Source organism: Colias eurytheme, chromosome 14 (genome assembly GCF_061535395.1).
Source record: "Colias eurytheme isolate Ceu_HAF_F1 chromosome 14, ilColEury1 Martin Lab GWU primary, whole genome shotgun sequence".
Lineage (NCBI taxonomy): Eukaryota > Metazoa > Arthropoda > Insecta > Lepidoptera > Pieridae > Colias > Colias eurytheme.
This window is the reverse complement of record NC_142993.1, coordinates 4,860,785-4,884,664: the sequence shown is the minus strand read 5'-3', so window position 1 is coordinate 4,884,664 and position 23,880 is coordinate 4,860,785. Positions and strand designations below refer to the sequence as shown.

The 23,880-nt window shown below is 35.8% G+C and overlaps 1 protein-coding gene across 5 annotated transcripts; it reads left to right on the top strand.

Moving 5' to 3' along the window:
* The first annotated feature begins 2,084 nt into the window (after positions 1-2,084).
* Positions 2,085-22,770, top strand: Isha (Insulator su(Hw) mRNA adaptor). Of its 5 annotated transcripts, none has more exons than XM_090109730.1 (23): positions 2,085-2,238; positions 2,308-2,598; positions 2,968-3,109; positions 3,331-3,398; positions 3,582-3,832; positions 4,436-4,517; positions 4,635-4,700; positions 4,843-4,964; positions 5,576-5,680; positions 6,001-6,107; positions 6,352-6,560; positions 7,020-7,211; positions 7,977-8,191; positions 8,722-8,789; positions 9,950-10,036; positions 10,149-10,255; positions 10,929-11,081; positions 11,551-11,828; positions 12,230-12,367; positions 14,252-14,427; positions 19,084-19,164; positions 19,868-19,909; positions 20,089-22,770. In XM_090109730.1, exons 1-23 carry the CDS (start codon positions 2,203-2,205, stop codon positions 21,516-21,518), a joined length of 4,446 nt encoding a protein of 1,481 aa, XP_089965856.1. In that variant the 5' UTR covers positions 2,085-2,202; the 3' UTR covers positions 21,519-22,770. The 5 variants fall into 5 exon arrangements, with proteins under 5 accessions (XP_089965856.1, XP_089965855.1, XP_089965854.1 ...); XM_090109729.1 differs by having other exon boundaries at positions 3,298-3,398; positions 7,977-8,164; XM_090109728.1 differs by having other exon boundaries at positions 3,298-3,398; positions 10,932-11,081.
* Positions 22,771-23,880: the final 1,110 nt, after the last annotated feature.

The following is a 23,880-nucleotide window of genomic DNA, read 5'->3' as shown; positions in this document are numbered from 1 at the left end:
TTCTGTTCTGAGTCGATAAAGCATACGTGAAACAATAGAAAATAAATAAAAATGCGTATTCTCAACATATTCATAACAACAAAACACATCTGACGCGAGTTGTTTACTTAAGCGTGACGTCACGCGTGTTTTAGTCATAATGGCTAACTGCAGAATTTCAATGTTTTATTTTATTGATAATCTCATTAATCTTAATGGTTTTAAGATTTCTAAGTCACTATATTGAATTTATTTATTGTACATTTTCCCTTAAAAACACTAATACGATCATTTATGGATACTGTCGTCATGCCTATTCCTCATAATATTAAAGAGTTTGGTAGTGCTAAATTTAAAACTTATGTAAAAAATATATTAGTTCAGAGAGCCTATTATAGCATTAAGGAATATATGGAAGATGAAAATCCATGGAGGGTTGTCGCGTAAGAACCACAGGACAGTTCTTTGGCATATTATGATATATTATGTAGTTAGATTTAAGTTACAGATTATGTAATATTGACAATATGATTTTAAAAGAGCAACTATGGAGTTTCTTGCCGGTTCTTCTCCATAGATACTGCTTTCCGAATCGGTGGTAAATGTTAAAAATACTTATGTAATGACGATTCGAAAGTGCTACTAAAAGTAGTCTAATTGAATAAATAAATGTTTGAGTTTGATGTTTGAGTTTGAAATCAACAAACAATATTATAGTTACCTACATATAATATTTTTTAATTTATAGTATCAAAACGGGTAAGTCCAATTTACCAATAAAATCTTCAAAATTGAAAATTGTGATGTGTTTGACCCTTCTTCATCGAATGTTTTTCTATACACATTATAAACAACACCTCTTGCTTGTGATCGCAGCGGCTTTTTCGACATTTTCGAAGATTTTTTAGACAAAATCCTAAAAATTATTCATCAACTGCAAAAAAGACAAATAATTTGACATCCAATTTGATAGTTGTCAAATAAGTTGCCACATAAAAATCTTTTATTTCTTAAATATAAATTTGCCATCAGATTCTGGTAGACCTATATATGCATCTTTACAGAAATACGTCAATCACGCGTGGTAGGGTATTACAGTATTAGTTTTCCAGTATTACTTAATTTCAAAGTTGCGTAAAAAATGTATTTAATCGTTTATGAAAAATACCGCTTCATTATATGTGTAGTATGGATTTTAAAGTGAAACTTTTATTACATCGTCTCAAACTTTTTGGTCTGTGTAGCGCATGTCGCGTGTATCGCGGCTGCCGAGTAGGTATACCTACTACCAACCTACTACCAACCGTCACGCGACATGCGCTACACAAAGCAGTGTTCGGAACCGTTCGAACAGTTTCACTTTTACCGTGGTTTCATAAAACCACACATTTTTTATTTGATTAATTGTGCAGCGGTATCGATAAGACAGAAAAAAATTACTTATACTTTATTATTATTAGAGTCAGCTCACACCAAGATGCGACGCGACGTACCTCGGCGGAAAGTTTTACCGTGGAAGGGGACACTCGTAACGTGTTTTCTACAATTTGGCCGATCTATCAAATTTAGTTCTTTAGTTAGCCTTGGACCTTGGTACACACAGATCAAGTAATATAGACGTACTACTTATTTTGTGGCGACTGAAGAGTGGCGAGCACTCCACACTAAAATGTAGAATATGGCCGCGTTTCCATCTGCAAGAAAACTTCCGCAAGAAATGTGCGACAGTGTCTGACAGCAGCTTGCAAGTCTACTTGCAGGTGAAAACGCGGAATTAGACTTACAAGCTACTGTCAGCCAGACTGTCGGACATTTCTTGCGTTTTCTTGCAGATGGAAAGGCGGCCTAAGTGAGGACATGTACCGGTTACACATATATGTCTTGCTCTGTGATATATGTAACTATACTAGACCACTATACACATGTATGCCGTTCAATTTATGTTAATAAGACTATGGAAAAATGTAATAACCATTTTTGTACTAAATAAAATTAAAAGATTTTATTATTTATAAAAAATTCCTGCACCACAGAATGGCACAATGGCACAGATGGTCACAAATTATAATCGTAACTGGTTACTGGTTACTGGTAACATTATTCACGCCATTTTGTAATTCTGAGCATGTTGATGTGCTCACGAAAATGATTTTAATTCCGATTGATATTAATTTTATTAGTTAATTTAGTTTATATTTAAGTTATAGTAAATAAATAAACAAAATGGATAAACCAGAAGTGAAATCGTTCAACGCGGAGGTAAAGATAAAACTTATTCGAAATTTACGTTTTCCGTGGCATCTTTCTTCATTAAAATTTTTCTTACAGTTATCCGGGTTGTACGAAAATAAGCCGCCAATATCAAAGGCAAAAATGAGTGCTATAACAAGAGGTGCTATCAAGGCAATTAAGTTCTACAAACACGTTGTACATAGTGTTGAAAAGTTCATCCAAAAGTGCAAACCTGAATACAAAGTTCCGGGACTTTACGTGATAGATTCAATTGTAAGACAGTCAAGGCATCAATTTGGACAAGATAAAGATGTGTTTGCCCCTAGGTTTGCCAAAAATATGCAACAAACATTTGCTAATCTGTTTAGATGCCCTCCAGAAGATAAGGTTGGTTATATAAAGTCACTTATTAGGTTATGATTCGTTCTCTGATAACTAGCGGTACCGCTAAAGTAGTATAGACTCAATAATTTGTCTATGAATTTAGGTAAATATTTGCTGTTTATTGGTAGACATCCTGTTAGTAAGTCAGATAAGCTAAATGCTCTTACATTATATTATTATAATGTCTCTTATAATCATTAGATTAATAAAAAAAGAATAGCATATTTTATGATATTATTGATATATAATTCTGATAATATCTTAGTTAAACAAAACCATACTATATGTTATCATAAAACTAATTATCAACAATTATTATAAACAAAATATATAATATTTTATTCTCACTTTATTAATTTTATAATATTACAGCGCAACATTATCAGAGTGTTAAACCTTTGGCAAAAGAATAATGTGTTTGGTCCCGATGTCATCCAACCCTTATTGGACATGGCAGATCCAAATCATCCTTTACATTTGGAAATACAACAACAACAAAATAACACTGCCAATGGTAACAAATGATGCAATATTATTTGCAATCTATTTTCTTATAGTCGCTTGATATTCATCTGCATCTTTAAACAATAAAGTTCAATAATTATTATTTGTAATACATTAATACCAAAAATTAAAATAATGAATTTGCTTCTATCTATATAGTATATTTGTCAAAATAACTAAGATTTTGTTATATTTTAGGAAGTTCATTAAATATCACCCATAATGCTTCAGATAATAAAATATCTCCTGGCCCTGCATCACAACATACGCCACATTCTTCTACACCAATGGGTGATCAGGTAATTATCCATATTTTATATATTTGCTTTTATTAAATTACAATAATTTTATATTTTCAATTTACTAAACTAACTGCTCAGATAATTCGAACCATTCTTAAGTTAATTTTGGAGATTATTCTCAATAAACTTTAATTTACGTTTAAAACAAGTATATTTTGATATAATTGTTATTACTATCAGTTTCAGGATCAGCCCTCAGGGCCGCCACCTGCAAAATTTAATCGCAAATTACTCAATGATTTTGAATATGAGAGTGGGGATGACACTCCCGCGGCAGACTCAAGTCCCGTGCAACACAACTCAGTTCATATGCAGAATATGCATAATGCTCACAATAATCAAAACAATATGCAGCATAATCAACATTCACAAAATACTCAATCTACTCATCAACATCAACAATCGCATAATCCAGCCGATGCGTTAGGAAGGTGAGTTTTAATTTGAATCGTTATTTATTTTAGTTCTTTATCATTATCATTACTCTACTCATATTGGTCTTAGCGTTACTATATGTATGTTTTATATTCCTCATAAATGGGCTATCTAACATCGAAAGAATTTTTCAAATAAAATCAGCCTTTCCTGAGATTTGCATGTTAATCAAACAAACTATTCAGCTTTATTATAGTATTAGTAAAGATTATAAAATAAAAAATCAGGACTTATTATAAACTGTGGAATGCAGCCTTGAGATGAATTTCCTTCATAAGTGTTTGTAATGGAGGTCATTAACCTTTTAACAAGATAATGTTTAATGAAGGTTACAAACATTTGCCTCATGCCTAGGGATCATGGAACTTTACTTGCAAATAATTAAATGAAACAAGGATAGCATTCCAATAGATATTTATTATGGTGCATATAAGTAACTTTTACACCAGGAACATATTATTAGAACCCAAACAAACAGACAGATTATTTAGAATAATATTCCTATTATTGAAAAAGCGGTTATTTTTATATCCAAGCATCCAGTTTTATTATCTTAAAAATGGTCTACAAAAACTTATATTACCTATATATTTTTTCAGCATATTAACAAATCCAGAGATTATGAGACAACTTCAAAGCTTACAAGCTCAAATGCAATTAGTAGCTGGAATGCAGATACCCGTGAGTATTATCACTTATCTGTACCCATTAGTGTTTTAAGTAGAAATATTTTTTTCTATATTATAATATACTAATGCCAATAATACCTTTTACTAATATAACTGTTATTTGTTTCAGAATTTAATGCCAATGATGTCAGATTTGCAAATGCAGCAAAATCAAAACCAAGGGCTTCCTTTCTTAGTGAGTATATTATGTGACTTACACTATGGTTTTTCTTATCTGATTAATTACTCTGGAGATAAGTTATAAAATTAATACTTTTACATTAATTGAAAAGTGATGAATGTACTTAATAAAATGGAAATCGTCACCTTAATTTCAGGGTTCGCAAAATGAGCCTCCAAAGCAAAATGAATCAAAGGATGACATGGCAAATGAATCTGACATAGAATTTGTGGACGCTGGACCTCAAGTTATTGAAATTCCTGATGCAAATGATTCTAGGTATGTATGTTTGTATGTGTTACTTTTGTCCAGACTAAACAAGCTAGATTGCAGCCTCTATAAATTTTATGAGTTTAATAAAAAATATTTATGAGTGAAGTATTCAATTCAATATGAAATTTAAAATTTATATTTTAATAATCATATTTTTTAACTAGCTGTTACCCTTTAGGGGATGAATTGACGCCTACGTTATGATATCTACCTGCATGCCAAATTTCAGCCCGATACGTCCAGTGGTTTGGGCTGTGCGTTGATAGATCACTATATCAGTCACCTTTGAGTTTTATATATATAGATGTAGATGATTCCGTCTTGGGATTGCTCCATTACATAATAAAACCTACCAAAATATATTTGAACTTGTAATTTATATCTGTTGAAGGCCGGCTTTCTAATCAATAATAAAAAAAAAATTGGTTGTCTGTAAAGTCGGTTTACTGACGATAGTTGAACGTGACAACATCATGATCATCATCAACAACAACTTACATGGAACGCCTCAGAGCGAGGTAACGCCGCATGAGTCATGTTTTTTCGTGCGTGCAGCCGGCTCTACCGAATTATAAGACGTTGTCACGTCAAAAATCTATTATGTATATATATTTCAGGAGTCCATCGCCAAAATCTCGTCGTCGCGGATCGCGATCACCGCGCAGAAGGCGTCGCTCGCGCTCGCCGCGTAGACGTCGGGACCGCGACAGAGATAGGGATAGGTATGTTATCTGTCTTTTTCATTTAATATTAAAATTGTGGTCATAATTTTTTTAAATGTATGTAAAAAATTCTTAAGATTCGAACCCCTCGTCGTGATTGGTTTTCTTATTCTAAGAAAATCGAATTTATAAAGCATTTGAATGCTATAAAACTAAATATTAAATGTTATGTTAATCAATATGTAGAGTGAATTAAAGTTGAATTGGAATGATAGATTTCGGATTACTTCAACAAATTGATGAATCTACATCCAATAACTTAATTGCATGAACTACATGATGTAGATAAATTGATCTTATATATGTTTAATTTTTTCCAGGGATAAAGAAAAGGAAAAAAGTTACAAAGAGAGGGAGGCGGAAAAAGAAAAACAACGGGAACGAGAAAAAAAGGGCTTGCCACCTATTAAAAAGGAGAACTTAAGTGGTAAGTTAATTATCAAGGAATCTTGGATTTAGTTTAAATTTACGTAAATTTTTGTTATTTTGCATAAGCTACATTATCAGTTAAATACTTAAAAATAATGGTAATTTTATTTAACATAAATTAACCCATTGAGCCCCGAACGGCCCGATCGGTCCACGACACAATAGATTTTCTATTGTGTCTGTGATTCTGGGGCCTGAGTTATTAATTGAGTAAAGTCCCTAATCTATAAATTATATTTCAGTGTGTAGTACAACACTATGGGTGGGCCATTTATCGAAACTGGCAACACAAGAGGAGTTGTCCGACCTTTTTGGTGCATTTGGAGGTCTCGTGTCGGTGGATTTAGTGCCGCCGAGGGGATGCGCTTTCGTTGTTATGGAAAGGAGACGAGATGCTGCGAGAGCGAAGCAAAAATTGGACAGGCATAAATTGCACTCAAAGGAAATAACAGTGAGTAATTGAAATTAAATTACATTAATGACATAGCAAGCAGAGTGTTTTAGAATTTAGATTTATTCATCAAACAAAAGTAGACAGTAAAAGTGCATGGCAAAACAGATGGAAAGAATTAGTTTGACAAAAGGTGACTAAGTACTTGTAGAACATTATTTTATTACCCAACTGCGATAGAAGCATTCGGATTTTTTTATGGTTTTCGTAATAATAATAATTCTTTATTCCTCTATTATTGTAATATCATACTTTACACAATATGTGCACGGCACAATAGATGAAAAATAGTTTGACGTAAAACAAAAGTACTAGTTTAAAGGTGACTAAGTAGATGTAGAACTTTATTTCATTACGCAACTGCGATAGAAGCGTAAGTTTTTCGTTATGATGATAATTCTTTTTTTTTTTTCCTCTATAATTGTAATGTCACACTTTTCACAATAACATCGTGCGCAGGTGGCGTGGGCGGCCGGCAAGGGCGTGAAGGGGCGCGAGTGGAAGGACTACTGGGAGGCGGAGCTCGGCGTGGCGTACCTGCCGTGGGCCGCGCTGCACGCGCGCTGGGTGCTCGGCGCGCTGTCGCTCGACGCGCTCGAGGAGGGCGGCGCGGTGGACGAGGAGACGCTGCCGCCGTGGCTGCCGCCCAGGGTGAGTGTGCGGTGTTGTTTGTTAAGCTATTGCATAGCTTCTATCGCGGGCCTTGAGCGCGGGGACCGAATCCAGAAATTGCGTATCGAAAAAACCCCACGCTCCCCACTCTGACGGGCGCGGAGCACACCTCCGCGCCCGTCAGAGTGGGGAGCGTGGGCTTGAAGGCATAGCATGCAATAGCTTTACCGCGGCAGTCTCCGAGTGCCACACGTCTTTTTTTGTTCTGATTGGATCAAACAGTGTGCATATGTATGTATGCGCTGTGCATGTGTGAAGAGGCCGAGCTGTGTGTGTGTATGGTGTTGCGTGTTTTATATTGTGAATGCAATCAAACAGGGAGCGGATGTATGTGTAATAGTGATTGGTGGTTTGTTTGAATGTGGTCAAATACCATCAACTGAACAGTCACGAGCGATGCCCTGGACCCTGGTTGCTGCACAAGGAATGTATATGTGCGTGCAGCAGTTTGCATGTTTGCGTCGCAGTAGTGCTTGGTGTTGAATGTAGTGAAACAATTTACTTTAATGTTACTTCACTTATAATTCTAAAATAAAGTATTAATTTAATCCGTCAGTCCTCGGATCACAGACACAATAGAAAATCTATTGTGTCTCGGCCCGATCGGGCCGCTCGGTGGTCAATGGGTTAAAACTACTTTAGAAATTATGTAAGTAAGTATATGAAAAAATAGGAATTACGAAAAAAACGCTTTATTTTCAAGTAAATTGAATAAAAGTTAATAATAACTGTCTCTCCACACAGATAATACCAAAATCCATGTCCGAGATACCGCTACTCGGCGGCATGCCACCAGTAGCCTTGCCGAGTCTGCCCAACCTGCCGCCCAGCACGATGGCGATGAGTGGCCCACTGCCGGCCAGCACGATGGCGATGAGTGGCCCACCGCCGGCCAGCATACCGCTGCCCGTGCCGAGGATGCCGCCGCCGGGGTACGTGCCCTATACTGTTGACGCTAGGTAATATATTACATATGTGATAGATAGTGATGGACCAGTAATACACTAACACTATTATAGTAATTGCAGACCTAATCTAATAATAAATATTTTTTCTGCAATTTTTTTTGCATAATTTGGATGTTACGGCAAGTGCGTTTTAAATGTTTAATTGATGGTTTATAAGTGTCGACCATGGACAAAATGATAGCCATAAAGATAATAGGTATATAATTTTTTAATGTTTTATGCTTCAAAATTATTGACCTTTGAATAAACAACATTAACTGCGCGTACGCAGGCCGTTACTTTCCATTATTCTTCATGTGGACGAGTGTATGATGTTTATCACTTAAAATTCTTGAAGTGAAAACTTCTTTAGCGGCGTTGGGTATAAAATCTTAAACTCGCGTCAGGACACGTGACCTGATCGAAAAAGCGTAAGACGGTTGGATATCAAACATGCTCAACGTTAATAATCAAGTTTTCACTTCTGCTGGCACTCCCGGAGTGCAACCCGTCTTTATTTTTAATTATATTTTGTTTTGCAGTATGGGACCTGGTCTGCCCACGGGCATGCCGCCCGGCATGCGGCCGCCGCTTCCCGCACCATTACCAGGTGAGACAAAACAGATCTTAAATATAAACTAAACTAGCAAACCCGGCGAACTCCGTTTCGCCTCCAGAGACACCTTTTCTTTGCTATAAACCTCACGGAGCCCGAGACCTTTCCAACGAATGCAAAACTGTGGAAATCGGTTCGTGCGTTCTGGAGTTATAGCGTCAGGAAGTAAAACCCGACTTATTTTTATATAGTAGATTAATCCTCTTAGCATATCCAAATTTTTTTGAGCTGTTGCATACATTAATTCTACCATCTGTAACAAATAATAATACATGATATTATTAAAAGAAACACATATTTTACAAAAGAACAGCCTAAGGCCAAATAGCATAATAAAGTCAACACCCATAAATTAAGCCATCACACTGTGTTATGGACATACACACAGGCATTCTGTCTGCTCATTTGGCTTTCGATAACATAAAAACTTGATTATTTAATATTGAATCTTGTTAAGGGGAGACTCCCTAAATTTCATGTGAATTTGTATTAATATTCTGAAACAGGCACACATACATTCTTTCGATGTACAAGACAGTAACTTAATTGTAACATTTTCGCTCGATTCATTGAAGTGAAACTTCTTTATCGGGGTTGGAAAAAAATTTTGTGTAACATTTTTCCGTTACGCGCCATCTTGTTTTTATCCCTTACACGCGTGATTGACGTATTTCTATAAAGTTGCATATAGTAAATTATTTTTTGAAAAATAAGGTCATAAAGAAGTTTCACTTCTTACGTGTGTACACTAGTACACGCATACATTTTTTTTTATTCAAAAATTATGCCTTTTTTAAGGATTATTACTTTTTTTAAAGATATACTGGGACTTTAGGTCTAAAATAAATGTTAACAGTAAGAAAATAGAGTTTACTATTGAATCACAAGATATTTTTTCTCTAGGTCAATTATTACTTTAGTTATAAACGAAATAATGAATTGAGACTTACTTTTCGAGCTCGAACGCGATCAAAGAGCGCACGCGATATTCAACTTTATTACGGCTGTGTTAGCGTCTAGTACCGTAACCGGTCTCTCAGTGCCAGAAATTATGTTAGGGAGCCTCGTCTTAAAGTGCCCATCATTGCTATGATTGAAGTTTACGTATGTATTTACTCGACATCATTCTAATGTATATTTGTTTGCACATACAGGTGTACAAGCAGAGGGTGGTTTAGGGGCGGGCGGTGCGTTATTAGGGTTCCCGCCTTCAATGCAACCTCACACTTTACAACAACCAGGTAATTAATTGTTTGAAATAAATACATGTACTTCATAAAATATATCAAAACAGTAAACAACCAATTTTTTTGAGTATCTATTTTATTTACCCATTGCTATTATTTCGTACAGGAATGGTGGGCGGTTTCCTAAGTGGGTTGATGGGCATGGGAATGGGCGGTCTTGTGTTACCGCTGCATCATGCACCGTTACCTTCGCAACCGCAGCCGCAGCAACAGGTTAGTATTAGTGTAATAAAATTAACTAATTCTTTTGTAGTGTATCATCTAAGGCAATTTTAATTTATACAAAAACGAGGTCCGCCCCGGCTTCGCCCGTGGTACATATTTCGCAATAAAAGGTAGCCTATGTCCTTCCTCGGGCATCAAAATATCTCCATACCAAATTTCATGCAAATTGGTTCAGTAGTTAAGGCGTGATTGAGTAACAGACAGACAGACAGAGTTACTTTCGCATTTATAATATTAGTATGGAAATAAGTAAATGTGACGCAAAAATGTTGAAAAAGAGTAATAATTATAAATTGTAACAAGTATAACATATTTTGAAGCATTGCAAATTTAATATGTGATATGAAATATTATATCGAAAACTTCCCCAAGTTTGCAGAACTTTTGGAATTTTTTTTCACGACCATACAGCAAAAAATAATTTAATTGCAATTTTAACAATGTTCCGGACTGCGGACAAGGTTGCAAAATGAGATTTATTGTCGTCCCAATGTACCATTCACTTGACCGAAGTTTGAAAACTTTTGGAATTATTGCGAATTGATTGTCTTGACTGACTGGAGTACAAAGTGTTTCTCTTCCAATGTGAATTAACCCTGTATAGAAATAAGTATATCTTGTAATTATGTTCTTAACTCATCAATATTATTGTTGTTAACAGCAGCAACAACAGCAACAGCAACAACAACAAGCCAGTTCAGACGTGAGTGGAGCCGATGACGCAATGGAGTTGGACCCAGAAGATACTCCTACAGATAGTCAGAGCGAAATGCATATACGTGACAATGTGCCTTCTAATATGCATCCTGATCAGGTAATATTATTAATTACTAGGTTTCCGCCCGCGGTTTCGCCCGCACAGTCAAAGAAAAACCCGCATAGTTTCCGTTCCCGTGGGATTTCCGGGATAAAACCTATCCTATGTCCCGGGGTAAAAAGTAGCCTATGTCCTTTCTCGGGTATCAAAATATCTCTATACCAAATTTCATGCAAATTGGTTCAGTAGTTAAGGCGTGATTGAGTAAAAGACAGACAGACAGAGTTACTTTCGCATTTATAATATTAGTATGGATTATAAACAAGGACATTACTTTTTTCCGTATTGATGGTTTTTTGATAATAACAAATCTGCAAACGTATCAATCATCATAATTACGTACAAAACAAACAAAATTTATACGTCTCTCGATTATCTCTCATTCTTTAGCAATGAGCCACTTGAATTTTTCGACCAAACCAGAAAAATTGCGGCGTTCTAACATGCAAGTAATATTTTTACGCAGTTACAAGCGCTGGTCTCGAAACCACCACCGGCGTTCAACAGCTCAGAACCGCCCCCTGGTTTCAACCCGGACAACTTCGACTCTACCCAGCCGCCCCCGGACGACAAGCGGGATGAGGATAGACGGGACCGTGACAGGGATAGACGGGATCGGGATCGGGATAGAGAGCGACGGGATCGGGATAGAAGGGATGGCAGTGGAAGGGATGGAAGCGCTAGGGATAGGGAGCCAAGGGGTGGCCGGGATCGCGAGAGAAGGGATGGACGCGAGCGGGATAGGTTTGTACGCATTGTTTATAGCTTTAAACACATCAAACACTGTCAAAGGCAGTTTATTTGTCAATGAAATACATGTGTAACTAATTTTACACTTTATTTAAAACTATTAATAACAAATATTTTGGAATTTTTCATATTCCCTTTTGATTTCATTTCACGTTATACAAAAATGGCATTGAAAGTAAAAGATTGTTGATATGCTAATTTTTACGAATAAAAATTGTTATACATGAAAATATCGATTTTATCATTAATAATTATATGGTTCAGTATCTATCGCATTGGAAGCATCGCGCCCTTCAATTAAAATGTGGTTAAAAAATTTAACAGTGGAGACACAAGCTTTTGTAATATTGTTAATCATCGCTTACAATAACCTGATTGTATAAACAATATAACAGAGGAGAACGGGACGACCGTCGTGACCGTGACAGAGATCGTGAGCGGGACCGCGGGCGGGAGCGACGTGACCGTGACCGCGGACGGGACCGCGACCGTGACAGGGATCGGGACCGTGTCAATAGAGATGCCAATAATCCGTGAGTATCGGTCAATTAAGGAAAGCTGGCATGTTCACAGTACTCACACTTATGCAATTTCACTTACAGTATGTTCAAAAATAATTTGGAAAATCCAAAAGTGCACGCCTCATAATTTTTTTTTAATAAATATTTATTAATTATTATTTTTGTTTATTTAATAACAATTAAACCACATCGAATCAGACCCTGAAAAATGAAAGGGTTCTATTCCTGAGCATACTCAAGCGTAAGAGAAAAAAAAGACTCGATTAGTAAAGTATTTCGGTCGCTATCGTGTTAACAAGAAAAAGGATCCGCACATACAGACACACGGACGTCCAAGACAGAACTTTTTTAAACTGTTTTTTAACTAGTTTAAATAACAAAAATGACATCAAAAATATCATGAACGTTAAAAATAGTGTTTTTTCTTAATATGTGTGTGTATGTATTATCTTACAAGTGCAATGTATGATACATAAAGACATTTTAAGTTTGAAAAATCAGATGTTTTGCGCGAAGTGACAGTAGTACCCACCTCAACGCTTCGCTTATGAGGCGTGCAATAAATGCGACTCTAGTTTCATTTTAGACTTGAATTGTAAAATGGTGCGTTGTAGATAAATATATGCAAATATAATTATGAAAGCTCTCATAATTTACCTGTAAAATTATAATTTAAAAGTAAATCAATTGATGAACTTAATTATTTATTCTAATAATAATCAATTGGATAAAAGAATTAATAATCATTCAATTATCAAATAATAATTAAATTTCAGGTCATAAAAACAATACAAATAACGCTCACTCCCAACACACGGATGGTTATTTTGATAATGATTTAAATAACGGACGTTTTCTTATTCAAAATCAAATTCTTTCATTTACTGTATCACAAAATTCTTCATAGATTTTTAGATATTCGTACTACACACATCACCCTGTATTTATAAACAATTGCAAAATAAAAGCTACACATAGGCCGGGAGATACTGACACAAAATTTCGGGTCATTTGTAACAGAATGGCGGTTCTACAGGGGTCTTATTACGCAATGACAAAAAGAAAAATGATGGTCAGAACGCTGGTACCGGTGGACTAGTCGCGTGGGCGTTAGTCGAACTCGTCGGATAAATAGCGAAAGTCAAACGATTTGTAACACAAAAATTTTAGAATTTACCGATAGCCCATAAAAAAGATGTAGGCGGTAGTGTCATGCCATACTTTTCCGGTGTAACTTACAGCCCCCCGTACCGACGCGATGCGTTGATTTAAAAAAACAATAAAATAAATAAAAAATAAAATAACGCCCACTGACCATCATTTTTCTTTTTGTCATTGCGTACTAAGACCCCTCTAGACCGCCATGCTGTAACAAATGACCCGAAATTTTGTGTCAGTATCTCCCGGCCTAACATGTGCAATGTGTAAATGTGTTGACGTTCCAGCTCTTCTTAATATAGGTATACAACAAGATTAATTAATTATTACAATAAAAACAAAAAACCTTACTGCAAGTTTTACTGTTTGTTTATAATTTTTGGCACCAAATTATTATTACTTTTTATATTTTATGTACACAGTTGTAGAGGTACACACCTCTACGACTGAGATGAATATATTGCCACAGAAAAATACGGCAAGCCGTTTAGGCTCCAGGTCGGGCCAAACAAATATAATACTTACAATCGAACAAGGGTTACATTGTCTCTGTCGCAGTCTGATACAATATAACTTTTTTAAATTTCTATTTTTTTTTATAATCGCTGTATTGATTAAAAAACACATTTAATAAACCTATTTTGATCAGGAGCCGGTTTACAGTCTAAATTCTATTTTCTTAAACATTTGGTTCCTTTTTTGAAGTATATCTCTTATTTACTTGTATTTTTTATTCAGCGAAAGAGGCCGCGACAAATCACCGCGCGGCAACGAGCCAACAAACGAGAAGACACTCCAAGAGCGGCTCTGGGAGATGGCCAACGGGAAGGAGATGGAGATTGAGGAAGAGCAACCGGAGGAACGGGGCAGTGACAGTGAGCAGATCGACCTGCCTCCCGCACTGCTTGATAATGGTAAGAAGATTTATATACGTGCAGCGATTCTGAAATAGGCCTCCACGTGGCAACGAGCCAAAAAAAGACGGGTTGCACTCCGGGAGTGACGGCAGAAGTGAAAACTTGATTATTAACATTGAGCATGTTTGATATTTTGGAATGGTATCCGTCTTACGCTTTTTCGATCAGGTCACGTGTCCTGACGCGAGTTTAAGATTTTATACCCATTACAGAAAAAGTGCTCAACGCCGCTAAAGAAGTTTTCACTCCAACAAACAAAAAGACTTTAAGGGTGCTTTTCCACCAGCGATGTGTTATGCAGGTATGCTGCGAAAGTGAAATAGCTATGCTGTGAAACCACAGAACAGTAAAAACAAATAGAAGTGTGATGTGGGCGTGGCCCACGTGTCAATAATAAGTTTAGATCACCTAACTTGCTCTCAGTTGTGCGTTCATATTGAAATGCTGAATTTATAACCTAAGTCGGTTTTGACTCAAATTAAGCTGTCCAATCAAAGGCATAGTTTACTTGTAGTGTACTGTATAACTATCGGTTTAAATGTGTGGGTTTGGCGACACTGGTTTTCATACTAATTATGACATTATAGCACTTCTATTTGTTTTTACTGTTCTGTGTGTGAAACTATGTAGCAGTTCGAGTAAGTTGTGCTATGAAGATGCGCCGACGCAAACTAGCTGCGCAAAGAAGATACGCAGCTCGAGCCATGCAATATATCGTAGTACACTACTCGCGGCCATTCGTAGCACGCATCCATAGCACAAATGCATAGCACCCAACATTCCATATAAAAAACATATCTTAGAGCGTATCCGCACTATGCGGGTAGCCGCATTGCGGGTAGCCGTCCGGCTGACCGCAAGCACAATTATGTACGTAACCGCAGACCGCACAGTGCGCATAGAAATGAATATTACGTACATAATTGTGATTGCGGTCAGCCGGACGGCTACCCGCAATGCGGCTACCCGCATAGTGCGTATACGCTCTTAAACTCTGTCCATTATATTATTTTCTTTTTGTCAGCTTCACGCCTATGAAGGATTGTATTGTAAATGTCATACAAATAATTATCGTACTTCATGGACAAGCCCCGCCCACTTAGTGATGTCTACAGAATTATTCAATGATGGGTCGATAAATTATAATAATCGATAGAAATACTCTGTAAAATATATCCGATACAGAAAAACTCTTCTATTATGATATATAATTTAAACGTAAAGACAACCAAATTGTAAGATAGAAACCAATAAATAATAAAATATTAGTTTAGTTTAGTTTTAACATACAATTCATAGATATGTGGTCTTATTATTACATATCTTATTAGTACGTTTACGATGTAATTATTATTTACGTACCTGATTCAATTTAGTATAATATTTTGAATTTATAATTGAAATGGTATCACAATCGATAATCTTTTGAACATCACTTCTGGTATCACCCATCGAGCTGTCAAAAAGCAATTCTTATATTGGACAGACAATAGTTGAATTCTATCCATCAGTGCTAAACTATATGCATGAATGAATATGATTGGTGGATATCAAACACATAGCAACGTAGCATAGCACATCTCTGGTGAAAAAGCACCCTTATGTTGATGTGGTGTGCGAGCGAGATATCTAACGATTAAGGTAGGTGTGATTGAGACAAGTAAATTATGTGATTCGTCCGTGTTAGATGATATTATTTTGTCATGTTTTTTACTCGACTTGGCCGTGTTTCTGGACTGTTTCTTATTATTTTTGACTCCTAATTAGGAATGGATTGACCTAACCTGTAATCCTAATTATAATTATACTAGCGACCCGCCCCGGCTTCGCACGGGTGCAATGCTGATACTTACTAAATACACTACAGAAAAATTGTGAACGTTGTATAGGTATAAAAATATAGCCCGCTCCGGCATCGCACGGGTATAAAATACATAGCCGGGCGGCCGCAAACGCTACGTCCTGCAATTTTTAAATCTGTAATATCTTCGAAAATATTCACTTAAATCATACGGTGTAAAGGGCCATATAGATCTATATTAAATGAACAATGTATCCTTATACAATATATTATTGAATTTTATTAGGGTAGTTAGTTAAAAAGTTCAAGTATCGTAACTACCATAATAAAATTCAATACCTCCTAAACGCCTCCATGGTGGAATCTGGTTTTTTTATCAATGATAGACCTAATTATGAGCAATCTATCGGTACCGGTCACAAGTTGCACTTTTGAGTTTTTTGGAAGAAAAAAAATAAAAAGTTCAAGTATCGTAACTACCCTAATAAAATTCAATTCCCCGTAAACGCCTCCGTGGTGGAATCTAGTATTTTTATCAATGATAGACCTAATTATGAGCAATCTATCTGTACCGGTCACAAGTTGCACTTTTGAGTTTTTTGGAAGAAAAAAATAAAAAGATCAAGTTCAGTAACTCAAACTACCCTAATATAATATTTTGACAATCGATTCCTCCTAAATGCTTCCATGGAGGAATGTGTTTATTTTACCAATTATAGACCTAATTAAGAGCAATCTATCAGTATCGGTCACAAGTTGCACTTTTGAGTTTTTTGGAAGAAAAAAATAAAAAGATCAAGTTCAGTAACTCAAACTACCCTAATATAATATTTTGACAATCGATTCCTCCTAAAGGCTTCCATGGAGGAATGTGTTTATTTTACCAATTATAGACCTAATTATGAGCAATCTATCAGTACCGGTCACAAGTTGCACTTTTGAGTTTTTTGGAAGAAAAAAAATAAAAAGTTCAAGTATCGTAACTACCCTAACAAAATTCAATTCCCCGTAAACGCTTCCGTGGTGGAATCTGGTATTTTTATCAATGATAGACCTAATTATGAGCAATCTATCTGTACCGGTCAAAGTTGCACTTTTGACTTTTTTGGAAGAAAAAAATAAAAAGATCAAGTTCAGTAACTCAAACTACCCTAATATAATATTTTGACAATCGATTCCTCCTAAAGGCTTCCATGGAGGAATTGGTTAGGGAGCCAGGTGCAAATTTGGTTAACTATTTCCTCTCAAGAGATAATTCGTCAAACGCATGAGAGTATAGTATTATAAAGCCTCGTGAACGTCAGCTGGCGCTCGGTTGGGGGGGTGAGCGGTTGTAGCCTCCCACGCACATAGGAAAAAAAATACATTCATTCATTCATTTCCTCTCAGCTAAAAATTTGTCAAATTGTAGCTAACCCAATATCTCAACGAAAAAAAATAGTCAGCTGGTTACAACATGGTGTATTATACGTCAGCTGGTGTCTCGAACATGAAAGTTAAATTTAAAGAAAAATTTATTTTCCGTTATTTCCTCTCAAACAAAAATTTACCTGATGATAGCTTATATTTAACTGTGGATAAATATATATGTCAGCTGGCTGTATCTTGGTGGAAAAACCGTCAGCTGATACGGGAGGCTACAACCGCTCTTCCCCCCAACCGAGCTCCAGCTGACGTTCACGAGGCTTCATAATACTATACTTTGATGCATTTTACTAATTACCGCTTGAGAGGAACTTGGTCATAAAATCTGCTGCTGGCTCCCGGACCAAATGTGTTTATTTTACCAATTATAGACCTTATTAAGAGCAATCTATCAGTACCGGTTACAAGTTGCACATTTGAGTTTTTTGGAAGAAAGAAATATTTTTTTGATCGGTATGGGGAAATTGTTTGAGCCAAAATCATTTTTTACTGCGTATAACTCAGAAACGGTAAGATATAGGAAAAAATGATTTAGGTACAACTTGTAGATAATTTTATGGCCTTTCAACTTTTGCTTAAAAGTTTTTCTCTAACATGTACCGTTTTTGAGATTTAAGCGAAAAATGAAAAAATGGACCCATTCCCCCCCTCCCCCCACTCCGGGGCTCCTCCTAGTGTCCCGGGGTTTTAGTATGTTTATTACCTAGGGACTCTTGACATGTTTCCGAAGAAACATCTTACGTTACTAACTCACGCACTCTAGAACTTTTTATTCAATGGACTAATTAACGTTCAGCATGTTTGATATTTTGGAATGGTATCCGTCTTACGCATGGAATATAAGGGCTAAAAAATAAAAAAAAATTCGTCTTACGCTTTTTCGATCAGGCCACGTGTCCTGACGCGAGTTTAAGATTTTATACCCAACGCCGCTAAAGAAGTTTTCACTTCAACAATTTCTGATTTAAAGAACTGACGTCGCTTCAATTTTGTGTTAATAAACCTTTTTTCTTTTTAAATACCAGAGACGTTACTCTAAAAATCGAAATCTGACATACAGAATCGAATGCATTGATTACTTGTGAATAAAAATCATCATAAAGTAATAAATGCGTTGTGTTTGTGTGTTTTACGAAAGAAAGTATATTACTGGGACAGGGATTCGCCTGATGAATTTTAAAATTGACATGTGTTTCAAGTTCGATTGACAAATGTTTCAAGTCCGTATCGATTAATTTACTTTAATCGATGTTTTTAAGCAGGTAACCTCTCTTCGAAGATAAAATTGATAGACGTCAAATGTTGCCTATTAAATTGGCTCGACTATAGGAGGATGCTTTGATGACATTAAAATTTACTTGATGAAATCGGTATAAATATACTTTAGTTAGCAATGTATGTTGGCATTTGGTTAATAAATATTACAGGGGGTGATAATCAAGCCGAAAACGAGGGCGGATGGACACAGCTGCCTCCACCGCGACAAATGGCACCGATGTTCAGGGCTGGTGAGTTTATTTATCAATTAATTCTTTATCCCAATTTCTTTATATAATATGATCCTATTAATAATTTACCTGAAATATACCTTGTGATATAACATAGCATGTTGCAAAATTTTCACTTTTTATGACTTAATTAAAAAAGTACTGTTTGATTGTGCATATTATTACCTGTTTCTAAGGTTATAAAGAGAGGAGATTCTATTGTTTGTGTTTGAAATGTAATAAATAATAAAAACATTCTTCTCCATGCCTTCAAATACTAGTTTAACTAAATAATTCAATATATTTTTACTAAATAGTAAAACTCATCTATTAACACAAATCACTATGATTGCTTAAACGCAATTGGCGTTATTGTCTGGTTCAATTTATTATCTTATAAATCATTTATATTTATTTATTTATACCTTATCAAAATAATTTTTAAACTAAGATTTTTCTGCTATTTTTCTTTAATGTGCGTAATTTTAAACTATTTATAGCCTTATTTTTTTTTCATGCTTTTTGTACTAATGTATTTATACAGTGTTTATTAGTATTAGTTATTATTTGCGTAATTGTATTTTGATAATATTATTATTTTTAAAAACTTAGCTCTTGCTATTGAATTATTTTTTTTATGAATCCTTCCAAATTATTTTTATTTTATTATTTCTAAGTAACAAACATCAATAGACAAGGATTCAAGCAAATTTTTAATTTGCAGAGCTAAGAATGAGAGGACCTCCGATCAGACCGCCTGTCAGAGGTATGAATCTCTCTTCTTCATAATTTTTCAGACTGAATTAAATCTGTCGTAGGGTATAAATCTCATTATTTAATATAGATAGTACAAATAAAATCACTCGTTATCAATGTTCGGTCTGAAAAATATAAGCTGACTTCGATCCTTACATTACATAACAATATAATTTTGTATCATTTCAGGACCGTGGATGGATCAAGGACCAGGAGGCCCAGGTCCGTTTGGACCAAGGTTCAATAATATGGGACCGCCTTTTAATAGACCACCTTTTGAACGACCACCGTTTGAAGGTGGTCCTGGGCCAATGTTTGATAGACCGCCGTTCAATCGAATGTCATTTGATAACCGACCACCGTTCGACGGCCCAAGACCTCCATTTGATGGTCCCAGACCACCGTTTGACGGACCCAGGCCGCCATTTGATGGACCACGACCACCGTTTGATGGTCCAAGACTACCTTTCGACGGTCCTAAACCGCGTCCTCCGTTCGATGGGCCTAGACCGCCTTTCGATGGTCCACGGCCACCGTTTGATGGCCCAAGACCGCCATTTGACGGTCCTCGACCTCACTTCGATGGCCCACGTCCACCAATTGACGGACCTAGACCGCCCTTCAATGTTCCAAGACCACCTTTCGATGGTCCCAGACCGCCTTTCGATGGACCGCGACCACCATTCGAAGGACCAAGGCAATACGAAGGTTTTGAAGGAGATAGACAGTTTGATGGGCCTAGATTTGATGGTCCCCCTGAATACTTTGATAGGAACAGAAGATTTGACGAACGCGAACAATTTGAAAGGGGCTGGAATAGAGATAGAGAATGGGACAGGAGAAACGAATGGGATGACAGAAGAAGGGACAGAAGGAGTGCAGGAAATAGTGAACATGAAGATAGATATAATAGAGATAGAAACGACAGAAGAAGAAACCATGATGACAGAACAAAACCCCGCGAAGACAGGAATTCGAGAAGAGATAAAGATAGAAAATCCAGATGGGGAGCTGCTGATGAAAACACAAATCAGAGTGAAGAAGCTGAACAAACGGAAGTTCAAAATAATACGAATGATAATGAAGCTAGCAACTGCGAACAAACTAGTGAGCCTAGTGTTAAGGAAACAAATTCTGTAGAAAAAGATACTAATAATGTAGACTCTGACACAAAGTATGTAGAAAATGAAAGCAATAATTTAGAATCTAAAGAAAATAGTGTTCCAATAGAAGAAAATACGTTAGAAAATAATGTACATGAATCGAATGTCACAGAAAAGGAAGATACTCAAGAATCAAACGATCATGAAATAGAGCATGATAATTTTGATAAAGTAGAAACAAATACTTTTAATGGTAACAGTGAAGATAGCAGAGAGATAAATGAGGAAGTTAGTGAACCAGCTAATCTTTACGACGCAAACGATGCTGTAGATACGAGTTTTTCAGTAGCGTCAAAAGAAGTACAAGAACCACTTGAACATGAACCCAGCACAGATACTGCTGACAAGTCGGACGATATATTTAACGATAAAGCGGTGGAGGAAGTTACGCAAAAGGAACCAGTACAAGAAAATACTGAAAGTGAAGTGGCACAAAGCAAAGAAGGTCATCTCTGACAGCGGTGGATAAAGTTTGGATATTTCCAGTGGAATTGATTCGGGTGACGCGTCCGGGCCCGACGTCACAAACACACAGCTACGCAGTGTTGCCAGCTCGGAATAGTTGCGCGTTGTTCGGGAAAGTCGTTTAATGAATTTTCTGAATATTATTGTTGCTATTTAAATGAATCAAAAATATAATTTTGTTGGCATAATAATATAATTTTAATATCACAAATGAGGTCGTCATCAAATGACACCAATAAATTATGTAATTTATTTAACTCGAACTGGTAGCACTGGTGAGCTGCAAATAGATTAACGCAGATTTATAACGCCAAAGATAATTTTATACAATATACGATTGCAATAAATACCGAGTGCCTTATTGGTGTTTTGTTTCTGCGGCGGTGAAGAGGAACCCGCCCGGGCGCTCAAGTGGAGCGACCCGGGCCAGGTACGGTTGCTATGTTGATACATACCAATACGCACGTCTACAACAATTTTCTATGTTTATCACGCCCTAACTGAATGTTAGTAAGTTGTTTTAGTTTCAGTAATTTCAATATTTTTCATTTACTTATTGACAAAAAAACAATTGTTGTCGACGAGTGTATATCATTTTTTAAATTATGTCGCAATGGATATATTAGTTTTGTATCAAATTAAGCCTACTTTTAGCTACCAATATGATCCATTGCAACATAAATTATATCACTAGCAATGTGTGCAAAGGCCTCGACGACGCCGTGCCACCCGAATCAACACTGGAAATAGAAGATAAGGAATAAAATGGATTCTTCAAGCGTCTTCAGTCGCCAAATTAGGTGTCCACGATACGGCCCATCGTTTAGCTCTTTCAGATTAATAGGCTTGACCTAGTGTTTATACAATCGTTAGTTAGGTAATTTTAATTTAATATTATAGACTATGATCAATTCATTATTCATTATTTGTGTTTCATATATCTTGGTGAAGGTCGAAAAGTTTTATTTTAATTTCATCTATTTACATCGTAAAGATACTAACAAAATCTATATCTTCATTTATGCATAAGGTAATAAAGTAGGATTATTTTTAAATTACATAATACATTGTTCACTTGACGTAAAATATAATTTTTGTTTTAAAATGATTATTATAAATTTATATAGCTGGCTTTGTTTTATGGATATAATAAGAACACGTTAGTTGGTGTAGTTATAAAGTTAAATTGCATGCTTAAATGTTTGTCATATTTGTGCTTACTTAAATAAAAATTAAAAATACACTGTGATTTTTTGATTCTTATTTCAAAAGAAAATAGGATCGCAACATGCTGCCTCGTCGAAGTGCCATTTGCACACATTGTTATGTTTGTTTTTTCCTGTTTGCATTTCAGCTCTACTTTTGCAACATTGGCGAGCCCTGTGTAGCCGAGTCACAATATATTCTATTATATATAAACATATCTATCAGCTTTTATTATAGTGGAATAAATATAAATCGTTAACGTGTATAAATACAGGGTTACTTGTAAAACATCAGCAACCTCGCAAGACAAGATAGCTAACATCATAAATAACAACATTTGTTCTACGACGTTTGATAATTTGTTAGATTTTATTATCATACAAAAATAAATATTCATTTAATTTTCCGTTTGAATATTATTTACTCTGCGCTCATCCCAAAAATTACGTAAACAAGAAGCGAAAGAGAGGGGGAAGGGGGCGTCGCGTCGTCCTTTCGATAATGAATAGAACATAGACTTACAAAATATGTTAGGATAGTACAATAAAAGCTTAAAAAATCATTTTAAAAATAATTTGTTGCATAATACCATGGACAAATAGAATATAATACCAATAGTCGTAGAACAAAATATGTTTTTACTTATGATATTAGATATCTTGTGACTTGTCCTGCTAGGTTGCTGGTGTTTTACAAGTGACCCTGTATATCACTTTCACTTCCTGTAACTTTTTTATTATGTTGTGTTAATCTAAATTGTAGATACTCCTACATGCCTCAATTAATTATTTATTATTAGGTCAATCAAATAGCTTTTATGCAAACTTTTTTTTTTTAATTTAGGATCCCAGAGATTATTTGTTCACTTTATTTTATTAAATTATAATTTTGATTTCAATATAAATAAATGGCATTCTTAGCTAAAACAAAAAAAGGCTCTCGTATAGTCGTTAGCGTAGTGGTCTATAGCATATCTGCACTGTGCTGCACTAGAACTATATAACGGAAGATGCGGGTTCGAATCCCACATTGCTTAAAATAACGGGAAGTGCTGCTGCTTCCTCACTTGTTTTGTATGCGCAAAAATCTAGCACCTTAGCTGTTTCCACCAAAGCTCTGCTAACCGAGGTCCGAGGCGAGGTAAAAG